Source organism: Phragmites australis, chromosome 1 (assembly GCF_958298935.1).
Source record: "Phragmites australis chromosome 1, lpPhrAust1.1, whole genome shotgun sequence".
Classification (NCBI taxonomy): domain Eukaryota; kingdom Viridiplantae; phylum Streptophyta; class Magnoliopsida; order Poales; family Poaceae; genus Phragmites; species Phragmites australis.
Genome location: NC_084921.1, coordinates 44,170,793 through 44,188,848, shown reverse-complemented (window position 1 = coordinate 44,188,848; position 18,056 = coordinate 44,170,793). Strand labels below are relative to the sequence as shown.

Genomic DNA, 18,056 nt, shown 5'->3' with positions numbered 1-18,056 from the left:
TGAACGGCCCCGATTAGTAGAAAGAAACATCCGACGGTAGATGGGGCGCCGGAGACGGGGCTCAAAGGCAAGTCTATGGACTCGATGGCTCGATGCCCCACGCCCCCAACCCACTGCAGAACAGCGCGGCGCTCAGATTCCCGTGTCGCTCCCGAGTTCCCTCCGCTTCGGCCGTTGCAGACCGCAGGAGTGAAGCTTCCATGGCGGAGGAGGCGGCGCAGGAGCAGCCGAGCCACGTGGCCTCCCGCCCTGTCCGCTGCATCGTCAAGCTAGGTGCTCTCTAGCGCCGTCCGCCACGCCATGCCTCCTTTCCTTGCGTGCCTATGTGGCTCTGTACGCCTCTCTGGCATTGGTTGATTTGAGAAACCATGATGGGGGCGGCGCAGGTGGAGCGGCGATCACGAACAAGGGCGATCTGGAGAGCATCAACGAGGGGAGCCTACGGTCGGCGTGTGCGCAGCTGCGGCAGGCCATGTCCGACGCCGATAGCGCTGGCCCGGAGAAGGTTCTGGGAATGGATTGGAGCAGGAGGCGCGGCGATCCGGCCGACCCGGTTGTGGACGCGGAGGGGTTCGCGGGGATGGTTGGGTTGGGGCTCGACACTAACTTCGTCGTCGTGCACGGCGCCGGTATTGCTTGGATTCTGAATTGACTCTGGCTGTCTGTCTTACTCATGTTTAGCTGAACTGGGTGATTTGGTGTGGTGTATACCCTACATGATTTATTCAATTTTTTGCATTGGAACTTGAAAGCTTAAAGTGCCAATGTCAATATGTGCGTTGTACTAACTGCCAAAGTGCCAAGTGACATGTCAAATGCGTCTCGGGGGCGAGCAACTATGCCCAGCTAGGTTCGACACTGCTCAGTTCTAGTTTCAACTTTGATTTTCTAGGCTGTAGGATCTGCCTGAGAGATAGTTCTAAGCAATTGGGAGAGATTAATCAGTTTACCATACTACCATAGCGCATGCAATACTTACGAACTATAATTAGATGGTACATTTTACAAATGTAGAGTCCAAAAAATAGTGTATAAAATTAGTGATTAGGTTATTGAGTTTGTAATATTCTGCTACCTGCATTTTTTTTAATTTCAGGGTCTTTTGGTCACTTCCAAGCAAGTAGATCTGGAGTTCATAAAGGAGGGCTACATTCGACACTGGTGAAGGCTGGCTTTGTGGCTACAAGAATTTCAGTGAGGCCAATTCTAAAATTATGTTTCATGTGGATATCATGACTTTTAATGTATAACATTCTTGGCCCAGTATCTTGTCAAATTGTTTGTGCTTTTCTGATATATATTCTGGAATCATGTTCTAATGCAGTAAACTTTGTGATTTAGGTGACTTCTCTCAACCAGGAAATTGTTAGAGCCCTGGCAAGAGGTATGCTATTCTTGAGATTACTTGTCCATGACGAGATCTGTCTTTATTTTTCATGTAATATTATGCCACATGCTAGTCATGGTTACCTCATATTGTGGTCTGTATTGTGTTATTTCTCATGTCTGTTGCTTAGGTATTCAAAATTCGTGATTATGTTCCATTATGGATATGCCTATGTTTCCTTGTGTTTATAGTTTTATACTTTTATCAGATAATTAAGTTTCTATTTAACCCATGGTCTTATGCAAGGATGTATCATAATTTGTCAAGATCATTTTGCCTTTATGAGCAATATTAATGAACTTTCAATAAATTGACTGGCATATTTACTTGTCCATTTTGTAATAGACCTTGAATTGTTATTACTAGTTTGTCAGTTAGAATAAGTGGTAAGCAGATGGCTTATGGAACTGCATACTATTTTGCAGAAGGAATACCATCTGTTGGGATGTCACCATTTGCTTGTGGGTGGTCTACCCGGCAAAGAAACGTGAGAAAACTTGAAAACTATTGCTTTTCCTGCGTACCATTAGATATCTGCGTGGAATTACACAGTTGTTTTACATCCATATCTAATCCTGTTAGTACATATGTTTTCTGATTATTATTCGACATATTTGCATTTGCAGCTTGCATCAGCCGATGCTTTTCAAATAATTCAGTCACTCCATGCTGGCTTTGTCCCTGTAAGTTGTTGTGCCTAAGGTTTTGGAACTACCATTCCTTTAGAGTTTAGAATATCATATTTCTCTAAGTTGTTAGCATGAGTATTATAGTTGGTGGCTTGGTGGAGTCATCCCCATATGTAATAAACATATGGTGTTGCTGGGATATTTATGTATCATATTATTAATAATTTATTATGCATGTGCTTTGATGCATCATTTAAATCTAGGTTGCACTGTGATAGTCCTGTTCCATAGTGCATATTGGGCGCTAACATAAATCTTATATGAATTGTTGAGTATTAAATTAATTCTAATATTAGAGTTATCCCTTCACGAAATGGTAAAAAGCATAGGGGAAGTATTAGATAAGTTCCACATGTTTTCTCTGATCTGTGTGTGGAAGGAGCATAAACATTATCAGCAATCAAAGTTGAGTTTTACTTATAGCACAACGCGCATGTTTCTTACAGGTTTTGCATGGAGATGCCGTTCTTGACGAATTGCTGGTGAGTTATCAAATCAAAGCATGTCTACATTCTTGTTTAGATTTTATAGAGGCTGACTAGACTATGAAATTGATTTGTTTATTCAAACTAAACTTGTTTTAACATTAAATGACCAGGACTGTACCATATTGAGTGGGGATGTCATTATACGACATCTTGCACAGCTTCTCAATCCGAAATATGTTGTATTTCTGGTACTATTACCTTGCCTCCTTTGTCATGGCTTAATTTTTTTTGGTATCAGTGGAAAATGATTTAGTACACCATATTCTTTATTTGGTTGTACTATCTTCCTTGTGATACTAAAAGCTTGTTTTGTTCTTTATCTCCCCTCTCGTCATCAGGTGGGCTCATTTTCTTTTGCCTTTTTTGGCATATTGTACTTCAAATGTTTCGTTCATTTCTTACTATAGATCGTCGACATTTATATGCTAGTCTGAAAATTGAGATGCAGACAGATGTCCATGGAGTATATGACCGCCCTCCAACTGACCCAAATGCAGTACTTCTGAGAGAGATAGGTTAGTATTCACCTGGCTTACATTGATTCGGCTGCCTATAATATCTAGCCTTTGACTGTTTAATACATGCATAAGTCATTATGGGAGGAAACAAGAAAAAGAAAGTATATGCAATTGCCATTTTTTAAAGTCTTTGGAAAACAATGGAGATATGTTGATGCAATGAAACTCTAACTAACTTGTGCTAGTTAACAGAGGTGGATGGCAATGGAAGCTGGTCTATTGTAAAACCTGCATTACTGCAAGGCAACAACAAAGGAGGTATTGTGTTGTATTTTCATGTGCGGTGATGGTTGAATGATCCTAGGCCCTAGCACTCGTGTAAATGTACCAAGGAGTTCTGCTCCTCCAAAGTTGGAACCATCGCTATACCTGATTCAGGTAGCTAACTAATAACGACTTTCCTACTAACAACTCAGAATAACTGAATAAACAAAGGCAGTATACTTTCTTAGGCATCCTTGAGAATGTTCTTCCGTCTCTTCAATAACTTGATACCAAATGCTCTTAGTGAGGGAGCAGTCGTTTACAAACGAGCTGTTGGGATCAAATCTATGGTTTATTAGGCTAAGAGCTAGTGAAATTCTTGAACTGGTTGTATTTCTTCTATACGGCTTATTGTTCTAGCTTTGTGTAGCCTAAGATATCTGCTATGCACTGCAGTGGAGATATCAGTAGCTGCACATGACACCACCGGCGGAATGGAGACCAAAATACTAGAAGCTACCATGATAACTAGGCTTGGAATTGATGTGTACATTACAAAGGTGGGAATGCTCGCTTCCTTTGTGCCGCTTTGAAACATGGAAAATTCCATAATTTTAGCAATTTCTTTTTGAATGGACATGACCTGAGCATTTTTCGATGTGATTTGTGATACAGGCTGGAACAGAACACTCCCTGAGGGCCTTAAAGGGGGATGTGAGCACGGACTCGGAAGATTGGCTTGGAACTGTTATACGCTCTTCCAAATAGATTTATTGGTGCAAAATATACCACGGCTTACTGGTCACTGGCGAACATCCCCCCCCCCCCCTGTTATATGATCGCTTGTGAGCCTTGGGCTTTCTATGATAATTCACGGATTTACTTCTAACTGTGATTATATATTGATTGATAAGCGTTGAGTTCAGTAACTTTGTTTTGTTTGCTGAACAAGTATAGGTGCTTTGGCCGGAAGAACTAAGGATCTCATGTCATGGTTTAGCCGTTTCATTTTCTTACGAGATTTGCGTTTTTTCTTTCCCAGGCATGATCTAAGACATTCGTTTTTTTTTCCTTTTCTTTTTTAGGGATATCATAACCTACAAGATTTGTTCCCTACCCGAAGACTCAAATAAGTCCAAATAAAAGAAGGCTCACATTGTTATAATATAGGCTTATCTAATGGGCGATATATGTGGGCACTTAACCTAAAATAGGTCTATGGGGGGTATGAGAGTGAAGTTTAGTCTGGGTTTCTCTGTACACACAAATATCTTGTGTTTTCCGTATGCAATTTGTTTTAAATTCTTATTTGATTAGTGCACGTTAATTTATGTGAATATTACAACGCAAATAAGTTAATGAAAAAAAGACTCGAATAAGGAGATATATCTTGGGCTGATCCAATGCTGGTAGTATCTGGGCCGCATGCACACTTCGATTGTTTTGGGTCCAAGAAGTGAGAGAGCCCGTGGAGGCAGTTTGGTGAGGAACATACCTTGGGCTTTTCTTCCGTCGGCCCCTGGACTCTTTCCGTTTCCGGAGCGAATGGTTCAGGTGAGGCGAGCAGGCTCCATTCATCTCTATCCACAACAACCGTAGCAGCATCAGCAGCAGTCCGCCCCCAACCAACCAACGGCAGCGCGGGCTCGGCTCCCTCACCTCCCTCCTCCCCGTCGCGACGTCGCCGCCTCCGGTAAGTGAGCTGTCCCTCCCACCAATGGCGGACCTAGGATTATAGAGTCACCCAAGTACGGTTCCGTACAAAATTTAGCCCTGCTCACCACTACGCAGTGCCGCTCCTCTGCCATGCGCGGTCCCCGATCGGCGCCGGTGCTGGTACCCGCTGCCGGATGCCCCTCGCGCTCTGCCGCCCAAAGAGCGCTGCCGCGACCGGGTCTGGTCAGGTCACCCGTGACCCCATGCCTCTGGCCCCCTTTCTCACGCGCCCGCCCAAGCGCGAGTGGGAGTTGAGACCGAGACGTGATTGCCTGTAACTGTGAACAGATTGATCAAAATCTAGAGACAAAAGCTAGAAATTGCTGTTGTTTGCTTCATTCTTGTAACATATGGTTGGATGTCTTGAACCAAAGTCATAACCACCCAGTCCTGAGACCAAAGTCCCAAGCATTCAGTAGGTGACAAGGTGTATTGCTAGTTTTAAGCAGTTTGCTGGAAGTGTAAAGTGCTCCAGGCAAAGTTAACGTGTTGATGTTATCATTTCAGTTTGTGCTTTGCTGGAGTTGGAGGTGCCATTGACCACCTGTGTCCTCCAGTGAGTGGGGATCGAATTTCCCTAATTGTGGTGTGCGAACTGTCCCAAGTTTCAAGTCCGTACAATGCAAGGCATCTCTATATGTGGTTCAGTTGCCTCACCCCGTGGAGCAAACTACAGAACAGCTTGTGTTGCAAGGAATGGTCTGAAGCTGCCTTGTGAGATAAATGCAGTAATCCATGGAGTGTACTCATGGCATTGGCGCATGCATAAACTGCACATGAAGACCAATGACGGAAGAATGAATGCTACAATAAGAACTAATGCTAGATGGTTGTTTGGAGGAGACGGGCGTAGCAGTGATGCAAGGCTGGAGCGCAGTGAGGCTGCTAATGAAGATATCTTGGTCTTCTACTTCCAGATGGATTTACAGACCCAGATACAAGTGAGTAGTTACTTGTTTACCGTTGCCTTATGATCTATTGTGAACAGAAGCTACTGCTACAGCTGCTAATATTTGTCATATGTCTATTGTTTCATTGATCTATTGTCTAGCATACGGTCAATTTACTGAACACTGAATATCATTACACTACTGTGGTCCCCAATACATGCAAATATTTGATATTTCCCGTATGCAAGTCCAACCTCACTCTTCATTGTTTGGTTTTTACCAGTATGCATTGAATATAGAACAATTTGATATAGCAAAACAATTGAGGGAAAAACTCACCGAGGTAATGTTACAGCTTCACTCCAAGTTCAAGATAAGCAAATACATAGGATGAGAGCTTGCTAAAAGTAAAATCCCCTTTTGTAGATTGAAACAAAAATAATTAGGCAACGTGAAGCTAAAAGAGGTTCATCAAAGACTGAAGCTCAGGACAAAGCTCTAAACCTTTTGCGTGTACGGTATGTTAACATTTCAATTTCTCCATGATAAGAAGATTGGATGCACTTGCACATGTTCTCACATACACATATTTTCCGTGAAGAATTCATATCTTCGGGTGCTCCACTTTGTTATTTAACATATATCTTAGCACAAATATGAGAAATGAAAAATGGTTGTAGGACACCCCAAAGTCGATCCATTTGGAAGTTAGCTTAGGTTTATCCTTTTGTTGCAGTGCAGACTTGCAGAAAGCTATTGACAGTGAAAAATATGCTTTGGCAGCTGGTCTGCGTGATGAAATCGCCAAACTTGAGGTATACCAAAACTGAGGTGACTTAGTTCTGTGATTATCATGTTCAATACCTTACACTTGAACTTTTAATGTCACATAGGCTGAGTCTCTTGCAATATCTGCTAAAGCTCTTGCTTATCAAAATGTGAAATATGCGTTTCGACTAGGGCAGAAAGTACATCACAAGGTACATGGTGAGTAGTTCCATACTATCTAAATATAGTTCACCTTATGCTACGAAGCTACGCATAATCTTGATGGATAAGAATAGCATTTTCTTAAAAATCGCTGGCATGCAATAGAAGTCAAAAACCTTGCTGAATCGTTTCCCCTTTTGGAACAATAGGTGACCAGATTGTGCTATTTATATTTGAAATTGTCATTATCCTTGAAAAGCATGTTTAAGTTCATATTTCCATGCTTTAAGTTTGGGATTGAACGAGATCCACTGAAAATAGCAAAGGTATTTCTATACTTTTAGCTTGGATTGAATCAGAACCACTGAAATAGCAAATAGATATTTATATCGGCTATGTATGTAGGCCTCGTAATTCGTTTATACTTATTTGTGGCTTTATTCATTCTTATTTGCTGTCGAGCTTAATTTTGTAGTTCAGCATTTGGTTTCAATATTCACTTTGTTGAACACACTAGTTTATCTTGTCCTTAATTTTGCGCCATCCTGTACTCCTGTTGAAGGATATAGAGGTGTGATATGTGGCATGGATCCTGGGTGCTGTGAATCCAAGTCATGGATGGAGACAGCAAATGTGGAGAAGCTGTCTAAAGGTCCAAATCAACCTTTTTATCAGGTAAATGCTGCTTCCAAATTTAGTTCTCTCGGTAGCCACAGTTCAAAGAAGATCTCAGTACTTCTTGTAGCATCTGTGAGCTATACTGCAATTCTATTTTTGTCAAGTTTACAGTAAGCTACAGCTGCACAAGATTAGCAAGGCTAGCTTAGTTGTTAGTTGACCTGATCATAATTGACATGCCCGTACAACTTCTGAAATCCATGATTGTACACCCTTGCATACAATCCTATTTCATGACTGTGATGCTCATTTTTCCTTTTCTATGACTTATTTGTCATCGAAAATAATAAGGGTATGTTTGGTTCACTACCATAGATTATCGCATCTTTGGCAAAATCGTGCCTAAGGTGTGGCGAACAAATTGCTCGCCACACCTTAGGCAAAGTTTGGTAAAGAAATTAGTCTATGACAGGTGGAGTCAAAGGCTGAAAAATTATGGCACGCTAAAACTGTGGCAGCGGACCAAACAACTACCAGAGAAAGTGTGGCAAAGTGCGGTAGCGAACCAAACGTGCCCTAAATATAGTAATATCATGTTGTGGCTTGGGTTTTGTGGATTGTTCATGAGGTTGCAGTGGTGCTCAACGGGAGGGCGAGGCTTGTATCCTCGCCTCCCTGGAGATATGGTGGAAGGGTGGTGCGTATAACTTTGTTTGCCTTTATTCATTGATGCCACCTCTCATTATAGAGCAGGTCGATGGGAAAAAAAAATCCCTAACAACTTAGCAAACCAATCCTTGATCCTAACAAACCGAACTTATCTAATGACGGAACTGGTAAGCACTTATCTCATCTTGGCCTACTCTTCTGGGGTCGCACCGGACTTCTTGTGGCGCCTGCTGTATGCATGGCCCCACATAACATATCGACATATGTGAAATGTGCCAGGTGCACATCCTGCTTTTAGGACCATTCTTCTTAGGTATACTACAGTGCCCTGTGTGCTGATGTCTATCAGTTTCAGTTCCTGGTCTTTTGATACTTTGACATGCTATGCAATTTACTGTTGAATGTTTCAGGTCCTGGTTGATGTATATGTTGATCCAGAACTACTTGTTGCATACGGTATTTTTTTAATCAGTTGATATTGGTTGTAGATGCATTTGAATGACCTTTTCAGATAAAACAGTGCATCACTAGTTATCAATTCGACAATTTCATATTTCTTTGTATAAAATGACCTTTTGTTAACGAGGCAAATGGCGCATGAAAGTTGAAACAGGATGCAGGCTATTCCGTAATTTCCATTATCTAAGATATCTTCACCTTTTTTATAAAAAAGTTACCTTTGCCATTTTTTGATATATAGTTTTCACCTTTTAATTTCAGTCGCAGAAGAAAATCTTTCAGCAGCTGAAGAATCAAAGAGAGTATGTGTTCCTCATATGCTGGATTGCTGGTTGCTCAACTCCCTTACTTTGTCGAACTGAAGTAATAGGTTTCCTTATTTTTGTACTGTAGGGAAGGTTTGATCACCCCTACATCGAATTTCTATTTTATGGTGAGGATACAGCCGGGGACTTCATCCCTATCAAGCAGCTCCGTGAGAAGTATGACCAACCACGTTATGAAGCTTCTGGGGATGAAAATGACGATGATGACACAAATAGCTGAAGGGCACGGTATCACCTAAAATGGCATTCATGTACTGTCAACTAGACCTGCGAACTTAACTTATCCGTCTCTATGCAGTGCCTTCATGCAGCTAGAGTTGTTTTGGCGCCATTTCTGATGCACCACCACCAATTTAGATGTGATGTGAGGAAGTATCTGATATTACTGCAGGTGGCATATGTTAGACAGCCATCGACGAAATGCTTGGCATCCGCGGTAATCTGCAGCGAGGTAAACTGTATATGCCATGAGCCCTTGCAGATTGGAGGTGACACTTTTACCATCACCAATCAACGAAGCCATGGTTCATGAAAGTTACAGCTGCCTTGCTTTTGCATTATATACGGTCGACAAATGTAAAAAAAACGAAAGAAAAATATCCTTATACCTGTTCTGTGTATAGTTCTCCCAGATCTTCTCTAATTATGTTCCCTCTGATGGACAATTCTGCATATGCCATACTTGCAACTGTTGTGGAGTTAAGAATAAGCCGAAGGCTTCACATGCAGTTGTTTGGACTTTGCTCTCGTGGAAACCACCAATGTTGACTGCTTGTACAAGCCTATCTCTCGGGAGAAGATTCCCGGAGAATTGCCGCTGCCGGTGATGAAAAGCAGTCGCGCTGCAGCCGAAGGCTCGATAAATTTCGTTGTGCCTGCGAAGATGGAGCGCAGAAACGTCTCGGACTCCTTCCGTTTACACGACCGCCGAATGGTCTTCGTGCTTCGGAAAGCTGTCATTGGAACGATTGAAATTTATGATTGCAGCTTCATGTGTTGTCATTTCATGATTTACCACCTAGAACACATAGACATCCAACAGAATAGAAGTTGGAATGTAATAGTCCTTTTCCTTATAATAACCACGCTAGTTAGGTTGGCCGGGGAAAGTGGGCCCAAGGTTAGAAAGTAACCAGCGTCTCTTTTTAAATAGCAAACCCAATTTTCGCATATCATATGCCATACACTCAGCGATCATCACGCACGTGGAAAAATATATCGTCAGGCTGGCCAGATTCCTCGCACCTTGCCATCCAATCAGCCACCACTCCAGACTCCTTATTCACACGCTTACAGTGATGCGCGCGCACGCACCATCCTCCTCCTGCCCCGAAACACGCGCCTACAAACGTGCCGCCCTGGCAAAGGCAGCCCCGCAGCACCGACAGCACACCTCACGTTCGCTCCCCTTCGCGCTCCACCACACGACGCCGCAACGTCTCACCAAACCCGGACCGAATCGCTCGCGACGAACCAAGCCAAGCCCTCGCCAGGCTCCACTGCGCCAGCAGCAGCCACCCGGAAGGGAAATTTTCAATTGCCCATGTGGACATTGCCTCATCAACACTTTTTTTTCGTTTTAGATTCGGAAAAAAATAGATAAAAAATCATAAAATATATTAAAAAATTAATAAATAGATGAGTAAGTAGATGCGTGAAATGAACGGCTACTGTAAGCATGCGGAGTTGTATTTCCGCAGCCACCCCGGCCGAAAACCCGGACGGCCCGCCCGACCCAAGCTACCCCGCGCGAGACTTTCTCTCGCGCCGGGGTCCGTGATTCCTCTGCCCCTTCTCCCTCCTGGCCGCCGCCTCCTCCGCTGCCCGGCCGTCTCCGCCCCGCTCCCACCCACCTCCGCCTCCAACCATCGCCTCTCGTCACCCCTCCACCCCCACCTACAACCAAATAAATCCCCCGCATTTCCTCGCCTACTCCTCCCAGCCCCGCAAAGCGTCCCGAATTCCAAGTGCTCGTGGCGGGTGGCAGCCGGCAATGGAGTTCAAGGTGGTCACCAAGGCCGCGGCGGCGTCGCCCGCGCCCCGGGGAGGTCCATCCCGTGGGGCGCGGGGCGGCAGCCGCGTCGGCTTTGGCTCGGCGGCGTCCAGGACTCAGGCGCTGCGCGCGGCCAACAACTCCGTGACCCCCGTGACCAAGTACGTACATATGGGTTTGGGTTCCTTATGAGAAAGCTTTTTGACGTAACGAACGGCTGTTGCGCTTGCTTCCGTGTGAGGCAGGTGGCGCTGGGTGCGCTTGGGTTCTGTGCTTGTGCGTGTAGGGCTGGTTGTATTCTGGCAATTCCTGTGTCGATCCTGGAATTGGATTTGTGTGATTCCCAATTGGGGATTGGCGGTCTAGTATCTCCATTTGTGAGATTAAGTTCTTCTGAATTCAAATTGGATTGCACTATGCGTTGGATACAAACTTTATGAGTTTAGACATTCAATTTGAGGTTATTTGATGATGAGTTGGTGTTGGTCGAATTGACCTCCTGTTAGTTTGGCAAGTCCTTCTTTGAATTGTTCTCCTAACAACATGGAGTTGGTGGTTCTGTCAAAAAAAAAAACATGGAGTTCGTTAATCATGTTACGCGTTTTGCTTGACAGCCTGCGAAGTTGACTTCTTCGGTGGCATTGTTGACTTGGATTGGCGGAGCTTCCTAAGGCCAGCAGGGGCTTTGGCCCCCCTGCATTTGTGCAAGTTCCTCTTCCATTCACTTTTGGCCATTTACTAACACAGTTTATTCCATATTCCATTCACTGTTGGCCCCCTGGCTTTGGCGGCAAGCTCCGCCAGTGCTTGGAAGTGTTGATACCAAAAGCTGGGTTCTCGGCATTTCATTATTGTAATTAAATTGTGGAAATTTCCAGCGATGTCTTTCATCATTTCCACCAATGATGTCATGGAGACTTGGTGGCTTGAATAGAGAGGTCTTTGCATTGAAAAGCTGATTAAGGGTGAATTTTGTACTTTGATAACTCGTATGTTGTAGTAGTTTGTTTGTGACGAAGGTTCATTGCATTGCATGACACTTTACAGAAATGTATGTGCAATCTTGAGGAGGGAATTGACACTCGTATGACTAAGGATGCTATACTATTGTGTTACTTTTTGCAGACAGATTTGTTTGTTCTTTGTTATACTGAAGGAACTAATTAATCTTTTTCTTAATGGTGCACTTTAACTAGGGAAGAGAGGATAGATCGAAGTGAAATATTGACCTTGGACGGCATTAGACACTCTTTGATTAGACAAGAAGACAGCATCATATTCAGCCTCTTGGAGAGAGCCCAGTTTTGTTACAATGGTGATACGTATGATAGCAATGCTTTCCACATGGATGGTTTCGAAGGCTCTTTGGTTGAATATATGGTTAGAGAAACTGAAAAGCTCCATGCACAGGTGAATCAGGCTTGATTTTTTTTTTAAAAAAACAATTGATCGTAGTAAGCGAAAAGTTAAAATATGCTGATGCTTTTAATGTAGGTTGGGAGATACAAGAGCCCAGATGAGCACCCTTTCTTTCCAGAATATCTGACTGAGCCACTGTTGCCACCTATCCAGTACCCAATGGTAATGTTCTAGTGTTTTCTTGGATATCAAATGCTTCTCTTGATGGCCTTTATAAAAAAAAATTATACCCACCATTTGCAAGCTAATGTACCATTTTCGTAATGGAGGTAAATAAATCGATTGTGCTTTTGGTTACAATTGTTTAGCATCTGACATGTAAGGCCTGTACAGCTCATGTATTGAGCAATGCTCAATTAGTGAACAACATCCAGGCAGGGGCCTGTGACTGCCGTAGACTGCAGTACCATTACCTCAAATGTCACAGACCTTAGATACAAGTGACCTAAAAACCTTCCCTGTTTTACTAAGATATTCTGATTTCTCCAGCATATTGGTCTATTATGGGATGTTTGCACACTAGATTATATCATGGAATGAGCTATTTAGTTAATGCAATCTTTCTTTGTCATATTGCATTGAGTTGATATAAGCAATGGGTCATTTTTGTTTTCTTATTGGTCCCTTTTTTTGCCTCATTTAGAGCAACTCCAATCCATTCCCTATTTCTGATTCCCTATTCACCTAAATAGATAATTCCCTATTCAGATTTTCTTCCCTACTTTCCAGGGGCTCCAACCGGTTCTCTAAATTTGCCTTCCTATAATCCACTCACCTCTATTTTATTAATATCTTGCAACTAACAAATAACCGTTTCATGTTTAAACGGTATTATTTTCGATGTCTATATTTTCAACAGCTATATTTTTAACGGCTACATTTTTCACCTCTATATATGCATGCCTATTCACAACGTGTGTACTTGTGTGATAATTGTTCTTACAATATATGGGTTTGTGTGGTAACTGCTCTTACAAATTCTTACAACACGTTTGCTTGTGTGGTAACTGAACTTACAACGCGTGTGCTTGTGTTATAATTGCTCTTACAAATTCTTACAATGCGTGTGCTTGTGTGGTAGCTGCTCTTACGTGTGTGCTTATGTGGTAACTGCTCTTACAAATTCTTACAACATGTGTGCTTCAGAGGTAACTGCTCTTACATATAAATAGAGCATTACAAAGGAACTCACTTTTTTTATCATATAACCTAAGACTGAAAATATTTTTAAAAATTAGTTCATCACATAATAAGAATATTAATGAATTTTTTTCCAGATTTTTAGGAATTTATTTAAGGCGCTAACAATTGTTAGAAGTTATAAAAGTAGTATTTTTTTGGAGAATTTTAGTTTAAATTCTGCATAGGTTTTTTAGGTGAATCCAATTAAAATAGGTTGCATATGGATTATAAAACATATATAAAAAGTTTTAGAATTTTTGTAGCAACAAAAGACCACTATTTTGAACAGATAAGATGTCAAGGAAAATTGGAGCTGATAAGTACTCCCTCTGGTTGCAAATGTAGGTCGTTTTAGCCTCCTCAACTATTCTCTAAATATAAGTCATTCTCGAACTTCTATGCATTATTTTCTCTTTTGTTCCCGTCTTACCCTTGTTTAATAAATACTACCACTCTCACAAATGAATGAGTTATCTTTTCCAATACAGAATAAATAAAGGGCAACAAGGTCATTTGATCTACTTTCTTAATCCCTGTGCACAAGTCTAAAACGACCTACATTTGCAATCAGAGGGAGTACTGTTTATAGCGGGTCCATCTGTCATCTTGTACTTTCTTCACAGCGAACAGCAAATAGCGAGCCTCTCCGCTCGCTGAAGCGAGGTGTAGAGAATAGCGAGCCACTAAAATTAGCGAACTCGACAAGGAGTGGGTTGGAGGGGGTTTTGGATTGTTTTTTACTAAAAAATAGGGGAGGGAGTGGGATAGAGAATGGGTTGAAGATGCTCTTACAATATATTCTCTTCTTTTGACTTTTAAGTGAAAGCAAAAGCTCCTGCTGAACTTTCGGTGGGGTGAAGGGTAACATTGTATGTGTAATTCTTTTTTTTATCATGGGGATATCCATTGGTGATGAATTAGCATTTTGCTTCAATTTGATCATAAGATTGTTAACTTGCATGAAGCTTGTCATATTCTACAAGCGCTGCCATCACAATCCATCTGCAACATGAAACATTTGTTCATGCTACATGTGTAGTGTCATCTTTTGCAAGGCTCGTAATGTTATAAGATAGAAAATAGTCTATTTTCGGTCCCTCAACTATGGCCTCCGTTTGATTTTCGTCCCTCAATTTCAAAACCAGAAATCTTACATCCTCGATCTATCAAAACCGTTTACAATTTGTCCCTAAGCACTTTGGACGACTGTTTTGCACACATGGCCAGGCTGACTAGGCGCTGACTCCGCACCCATCCCAAGTCAGCCTCCCTCTGCTTCGTCATGCCGTCCCGAGCGTCACCGGCCCGCGCCACTACGTCACGCCCTTCGCCACCACAGCACCCCGTTCGTCGCCATCGCCGTGAGCTTTAGCCATCTTCGATGAGCACCCCTTCCCCTTTCTTCCCTCCTCCCTTTGCTCACCCGCGTATAGCTGCACGCGTGTCCTCCCTTGTTGTCAATCGTCGCTACGCTCGGCCGCCATGTTGCCCGCCCGCGCGCTGCCCCTGGCACAACCGGCCTGAGCTGCGCAATCTGGCCGGCACGCGCACCATGCAGCCCGGGTGCCCCTTCTCCGCTGAGCCGCCGTGAGCACATCATCCTGGGTGCCCCAGCCTTCGCTGTCGCGCCCCTTCTCTCCTTCTGTCGTCGTGCTCGCCGTTGGCCCTCTCCGTCGCGCTATGCGCGCCATCCAGCACTTCGGCCTATACTCCTCCGGTGCCGCCCTCACTTCCTCCTGCCGATGCACCGCCTGCTGCTCGGCTGCGAGCATGCCACAACGCAGTCCACCCATGCCGTCCCGCACGCTGCCGCTTGCTCGAGTGCCGCCGACCTAAGCCATGCGCGCAGTCGTGTAGTCCCACACACATCATCCCGTGAGCGAGCACAGCTCTGCCCAGGAGCCCTTCCCTCTGCCGCGCCCCGCCCTTCTTCCTCTACCCCGTCTCCTCTTCCCCACCTAGACTTGGACCGTCGCCGGTTAGCCACCTCCCCAGCTGGCCCTCATCCTCCGGCCGCTCCCTCCCTCTCCCTCTTCGGTTCCCTCTCTCCGAGCCTCACAGGCACTCACGGACCACCAACCAACCTTATCCCTTGGCTCATACCATCGAGTGGGCCCCATATGTCGGACCAGCCTAGTCAACCCGATCACGTGTGCAAAACAACCCTCCAGAGTGCCCAAGGACAAGTTGTAAACGGTTTTGATAGATCAGGGACGTAAAGTTTCTAGTTTTGAAGTTGAGGGATGAAAATCGAACGCAGGCTATAGTTGAGGGACCGAAAATAGACTATTTTCTATGAGATATGCTGCTCTTCTTGACAATTTTAGTGAACTTCAGATGGATTCTTATTTTGCTCTCATCCTTTGCGTAGGTTTTGCATTCTATTGCTGATTCTATTAATATCAACAAAGAGATTTGGAAAATGTATTTTGATGAACTTCTTCCAAGATTGGTGAAAGAAGGAAGTGATGGTAATTCTGGATCCAGTGCTCTTTGTGACACAATCTGCTTGCAGGTACTGCTGGTATTTCATAGTACTGAGCTGCTGTTCACTGGTGACTCGTGTAATTTTGCATTTATAGTTTGGTGATTATTCTTTGTTCCTTTTCTATCATTCAGGCGCTCTCTAAAAGAATCCACTATGGGAAGTTTGTGGCAGAGGTCAAGTTTCAAGAGTCTCCTGAAGCTTACATGCCTGCAATAATAGCCCAGGTGTGTGCTCTTCTGTTTTGCTCTGTAGTCTGTCTAGTACTACTATGGCATTTTGTTTACTTGCACAATTTCAGGTCGACTATGACAACTCGACTCATTGCAAACAACTTTTTTTTTCTTTTTGTGTTTTTGCGAATTTCAGGACCGTGATCAACTAATGCACCTCCTGACGTATGAAACAGTGGAGCGTACCATCGAACATAGGGTAGAAGCTAAGGCCGAGGTCTTTGGGCAAGAGGTGAATATAGGTGCCGAGGACAATGGCGCCCCACCGAGCTACAAGATCAGACCCAGCTTGGTCGCCGAACTGTATAGCTACAGAATCATGCCACTAACCAAAAAGGTTGAAGTAGCATACTTGCTTAGGAGGTTGGATTGAGTGTGTTTACAACTGCAAACTGCAAACTGGGCAACTACATCAGTAGGTATCCATTTTGGGACAGATTGGAGGTATATACCTTGTTGATTTTCCCTGCCTTTTCTGTCGCTACGCCCTAGAACAGACGAAATTATTCTTGTGGGGTATAGTTGCATATGATACAATACAATTGGGTGTGCCGTTCATCTCTTGTTTGCATGCAGAGGGCTGTATACCTGTTTGCACCGATCGGTCGTTTTCGTGGGTCGTGCTTCTTTGAGCATTGTGCACCGGGAGTCCGGTGTCAATGACCGAACCTGCAGCTTCTCACTTCTGAAAATCTGCAGCCACGCGGACTCTTGGAGGTTTAGATGGGCTCCAGCAGTGGCGGAGAATTTTTTTCATTGGGTGTGTACTCTAAAATATACGAGTATAAAATTTACCAAAATATAATATAAATATATTAAAAAGATTCACAGTATCATAAATTAAATAAATAAGTTTGAAATTTTGCAAACAAATACAATATAAATAGTTCAAATATGAAATAAGATCTTACACAAATAGAATATTACAATACTATAATTAATCTGGCATTATAGAAATTTTCTCTTGAATTAAACTCAACTTGAAAAATAAAAAGAGTAATTAGACATCACTAAAAGCAATTTCATGAGCTAAGGATGTTTTTAGAGTGTTCCTTATGTTTCAAATAGCCCTCCATATTTTTTCCAGAATTAATTGAAGTATTTTTGTATTTCTTTAGTCTTTCTTTGATTTCTAGAGTTTATTAATCAATTGGAAAACATAATAGAAAAGGAAAAGATTAAATAAAACTTAGAAAGAAAAAGCCTTTGACCAAAACTCTAATCCTTTTTGGATTGAGCCCAATTCCCTTTCTCTTTTTCTCGTTCTTTTTCCAGGCCGTCTCATTTCTCCCTCTTCTTTCTTTGTGCTTTCTTTTCCTCTATAGGCTACATACTATGAAAAATTTAGACCAAAAATTTGAAGTCTCGGGTCTACTCGGACTCACTGGCTCCGCCCATGCTCAGCAGACATTAGATACGGCGGGCGCTACAGCGCCTGGAGGTGGGGGACGTGAGCTGCCACGCTAGGAAGCGCATGGGACCAAGTGCGCTGCGCGGTGGTCTCCCCGCGTCAACCGAGGTGCAAAACTCGCAATTGCTAGGCTTGCCTCTCGCGCGTCCGTCCCGCTTCATCGGGCCTCGGCCTTCCCCGGGCGCGGCGTGCGGGTATCGATGCGCCAGTGTGCCAGTGCGTGCGGAAATGCGGAGTCGGAGATGCATTGAGGTGCTTTGCGGCAGCTTCGCCCCCTGGGGGACCTTTTCAATCCAGCTGCTTTGCCGTAGCGATGGGCTGTCTGCTTCGTGTCGGCGCGCGTCAGAAGGCTCAGGGTGGAGCTCGAGTTCGAGCGGCGCACGGGCTGAGTCGCTGAACGTCGAGCAGAGGCCTCGCGGGGTCCCGGAGGCCACGGGAT

General features: G+C 43.6%; 3 protein-coding genes across 8 annotated transcripts; all 3 read left to right on the top strand.

The window, feature by feature from the left end:
• Nucleotides 1–4,297, top strand: LOC133921479 (isopentenyl phosphate kinase-like). 4 transcript variants are annotated; one of them, XM_062366366.1, is made up of 12 exons: nucleotides 1–273; nucleotides 387–629; nucleotides 1,097–1,194; nucleotides 1,342–1,384; nucleotides 1,813–1,874; nucleotides 2,014–2,070; nucleotides 2,523–2,558; nucleotides 2,675–2,752; nucleotides 3,013–3,079; nucleotides 3,275–3,340; nucleotides 3,743–3,846; nucleotides 3,962–4,297. In XM_062366366.1, exons 1-12 carry the CDS (start codon nucleotides 93–95, stop codon nucleotides 4,052–4,054), a joined length of 1,128 nt encoding a protein of 375 aa, XP_062222350.1. In that variant the 5' UTR covers nucleotides 1–92; the 3' UTR covers nucleotides 4,055–4,297. The 4 variants fall into 4 exon arrangements, 1 of the variants encoding a protein (XP_062222350.1); XR_009910278.1 differs by having other exon boundaries at nucleotides 93–273; nucleotides 3,268–3,340; XR_009910279.1 differs by lacking the exon at nucleotides 3,962–4,297 and having other exon boundaries at nucleotides 93–273; nucleotides 3,275–3,460.
• A 413-nt stretch (nucleotides 4,298–4,710) lies between these two features.
• LOC133921496 (clp protease adapter protein ClpF, chloroplastic-like) lies at nucleotides 4,711–9,566 on the top strand. 3 transcript variants are annotated; one of them, XM_062366388.1, is made up of 12 exons: nucleotides 4,711–4,979; nucleotides 5,510–5,943; nucleotides 6,176–6,235; nucleotides 6,319–6,410; nucleotides 6,629–6,707; nucleotides 6,786–6,879; nucleotides 7,385–7,497; nucleotides 8,520–8,565; nucleotides 8,723–8,737; nucleotides 8,830–8,870; nucleotides 8,962–9,122; nucleotides 9,193–9,566. In XM_062366388.1, exons 2-11 carry the CDS (start codon nucleotides 5,623–5,625, stop codon nucleotides 9,112–9,114), a joined length of 1,014 nt encoding a protein of 337 aa, XP_062222372.1. In that variant the 5' UTR covers nucleotides 4,711–4,979; nucleotides 5,510–5,622; the 3' UTR covers nucleotides 9,115–9,122; nucleotides 9,193–9,566. The 3 variants fall into 3 exon arrangements, with proteins under 3 accessions (XP_062222372.1, XP_062222390.1, XP_062222379.1); XM_062366395.1 differs by lacking the exon at nucleotides 8,723–8,737 and having other exon boundaries at nucleotides 4,722–4,979; XM_062366406.1 differs by lacking the exons at nucleotides 8,520–8,565; nucleotides 8,723–8,737 and having other exon boundaries at nucleotides 4,717–4,979.
• Nucleotides 9,567–10,570: 1,004 nt separating this feature from the next.
• On the top strand, nucleotides 10,571–16,781 carry LOC133921470 (chorismate mutase 1, chloroplastic-like). The gene is made up of 6 exons (XM_062366357.1): nucleotides 10,571–11,048; nucleotides 12,084–12,297; nucleotides 12,382–12,468; nucleotides 15,860–16,003; nucleotides 16,108–16,200; nucleotides 16,343–16,781. The coding sequence occupies exons 1-6, from the start codon at nucleotides 10,888–10,890 to the stop codon at nucleotides 16,577–16,579; spliced, it is 936 nt and encodes a 311-aa protein (XP_062222341.1). The 5' UTR covers nucleotides 10,571–10,887; the 3' UTR covers nucleotides 16,580–16,781.
• The last annotated feature ends 1,275 nt before the right edge of the window (nucleotides 16,782–18,056 follow it).

Coding starts and splice junctions, on each gene's coding strand:
- LOC133921479 (XM_062366366.1), top strand. CDS start 93: ATGCCCCACGCCCCCAACCCACTGCAGAACAGCGCGGCGCTCAGATTC. Junction 630..1,096: donor CGTCGTCGTGCACGGCGCCG/GTATTGCTTGGA, acceptor TTTTAATTTCAG/GGTCTTTTGGTCACTTCCAA. Junction 1,385..1,812: donor TGTTAGAGCCCTGGCAAGAG/GTATGCTATTCT, acceptor ACTATTTTGCAG/AAGGAATACCATCTGTTGGG.
- LOC133921496 (XM_062366388.1), top strand. CDS start 5,623: ATGCAAGGCATCTCTATATGTGGTTCAGTTGCCTCACCCCGTGGAGCA. Junction 6,708..6,785: donor ATGAAATCGCCAAACTTGAG/GTATACCAAAAC, acceptor AATGTCACATAG/GCTGAGTCTCTTGCAATATC. Junction 8,871..8,961: donor CAGCTGAAGAATCAAAGAGA/GTATGTGTTCCT, acceptor TTTGTACTGTAG/GGAAGGTTTGATCACCCCTA.
- LOC133921470 (XM_062366357.1), top strand. CDS start 10,888: ATGGAGTTCAAGGTGGTCACCAAGGCCGCGGCGGCGTCGCCCGCGCCC. Junction 12,298..12,381: donor CTGAAAAGCTCCATGCACAG/GTGAATCAGGCT, acceptor CTTTTAATGTAG/GTTGGGAGATACAAGAGCCC. Junction 16,201..16,342: donor TGCCTGCAATAATAGCCCAG/GTGTGTGCTCTT, acceptor TGCGAATTTCAG/GACCGTGATCAACTAATGCA.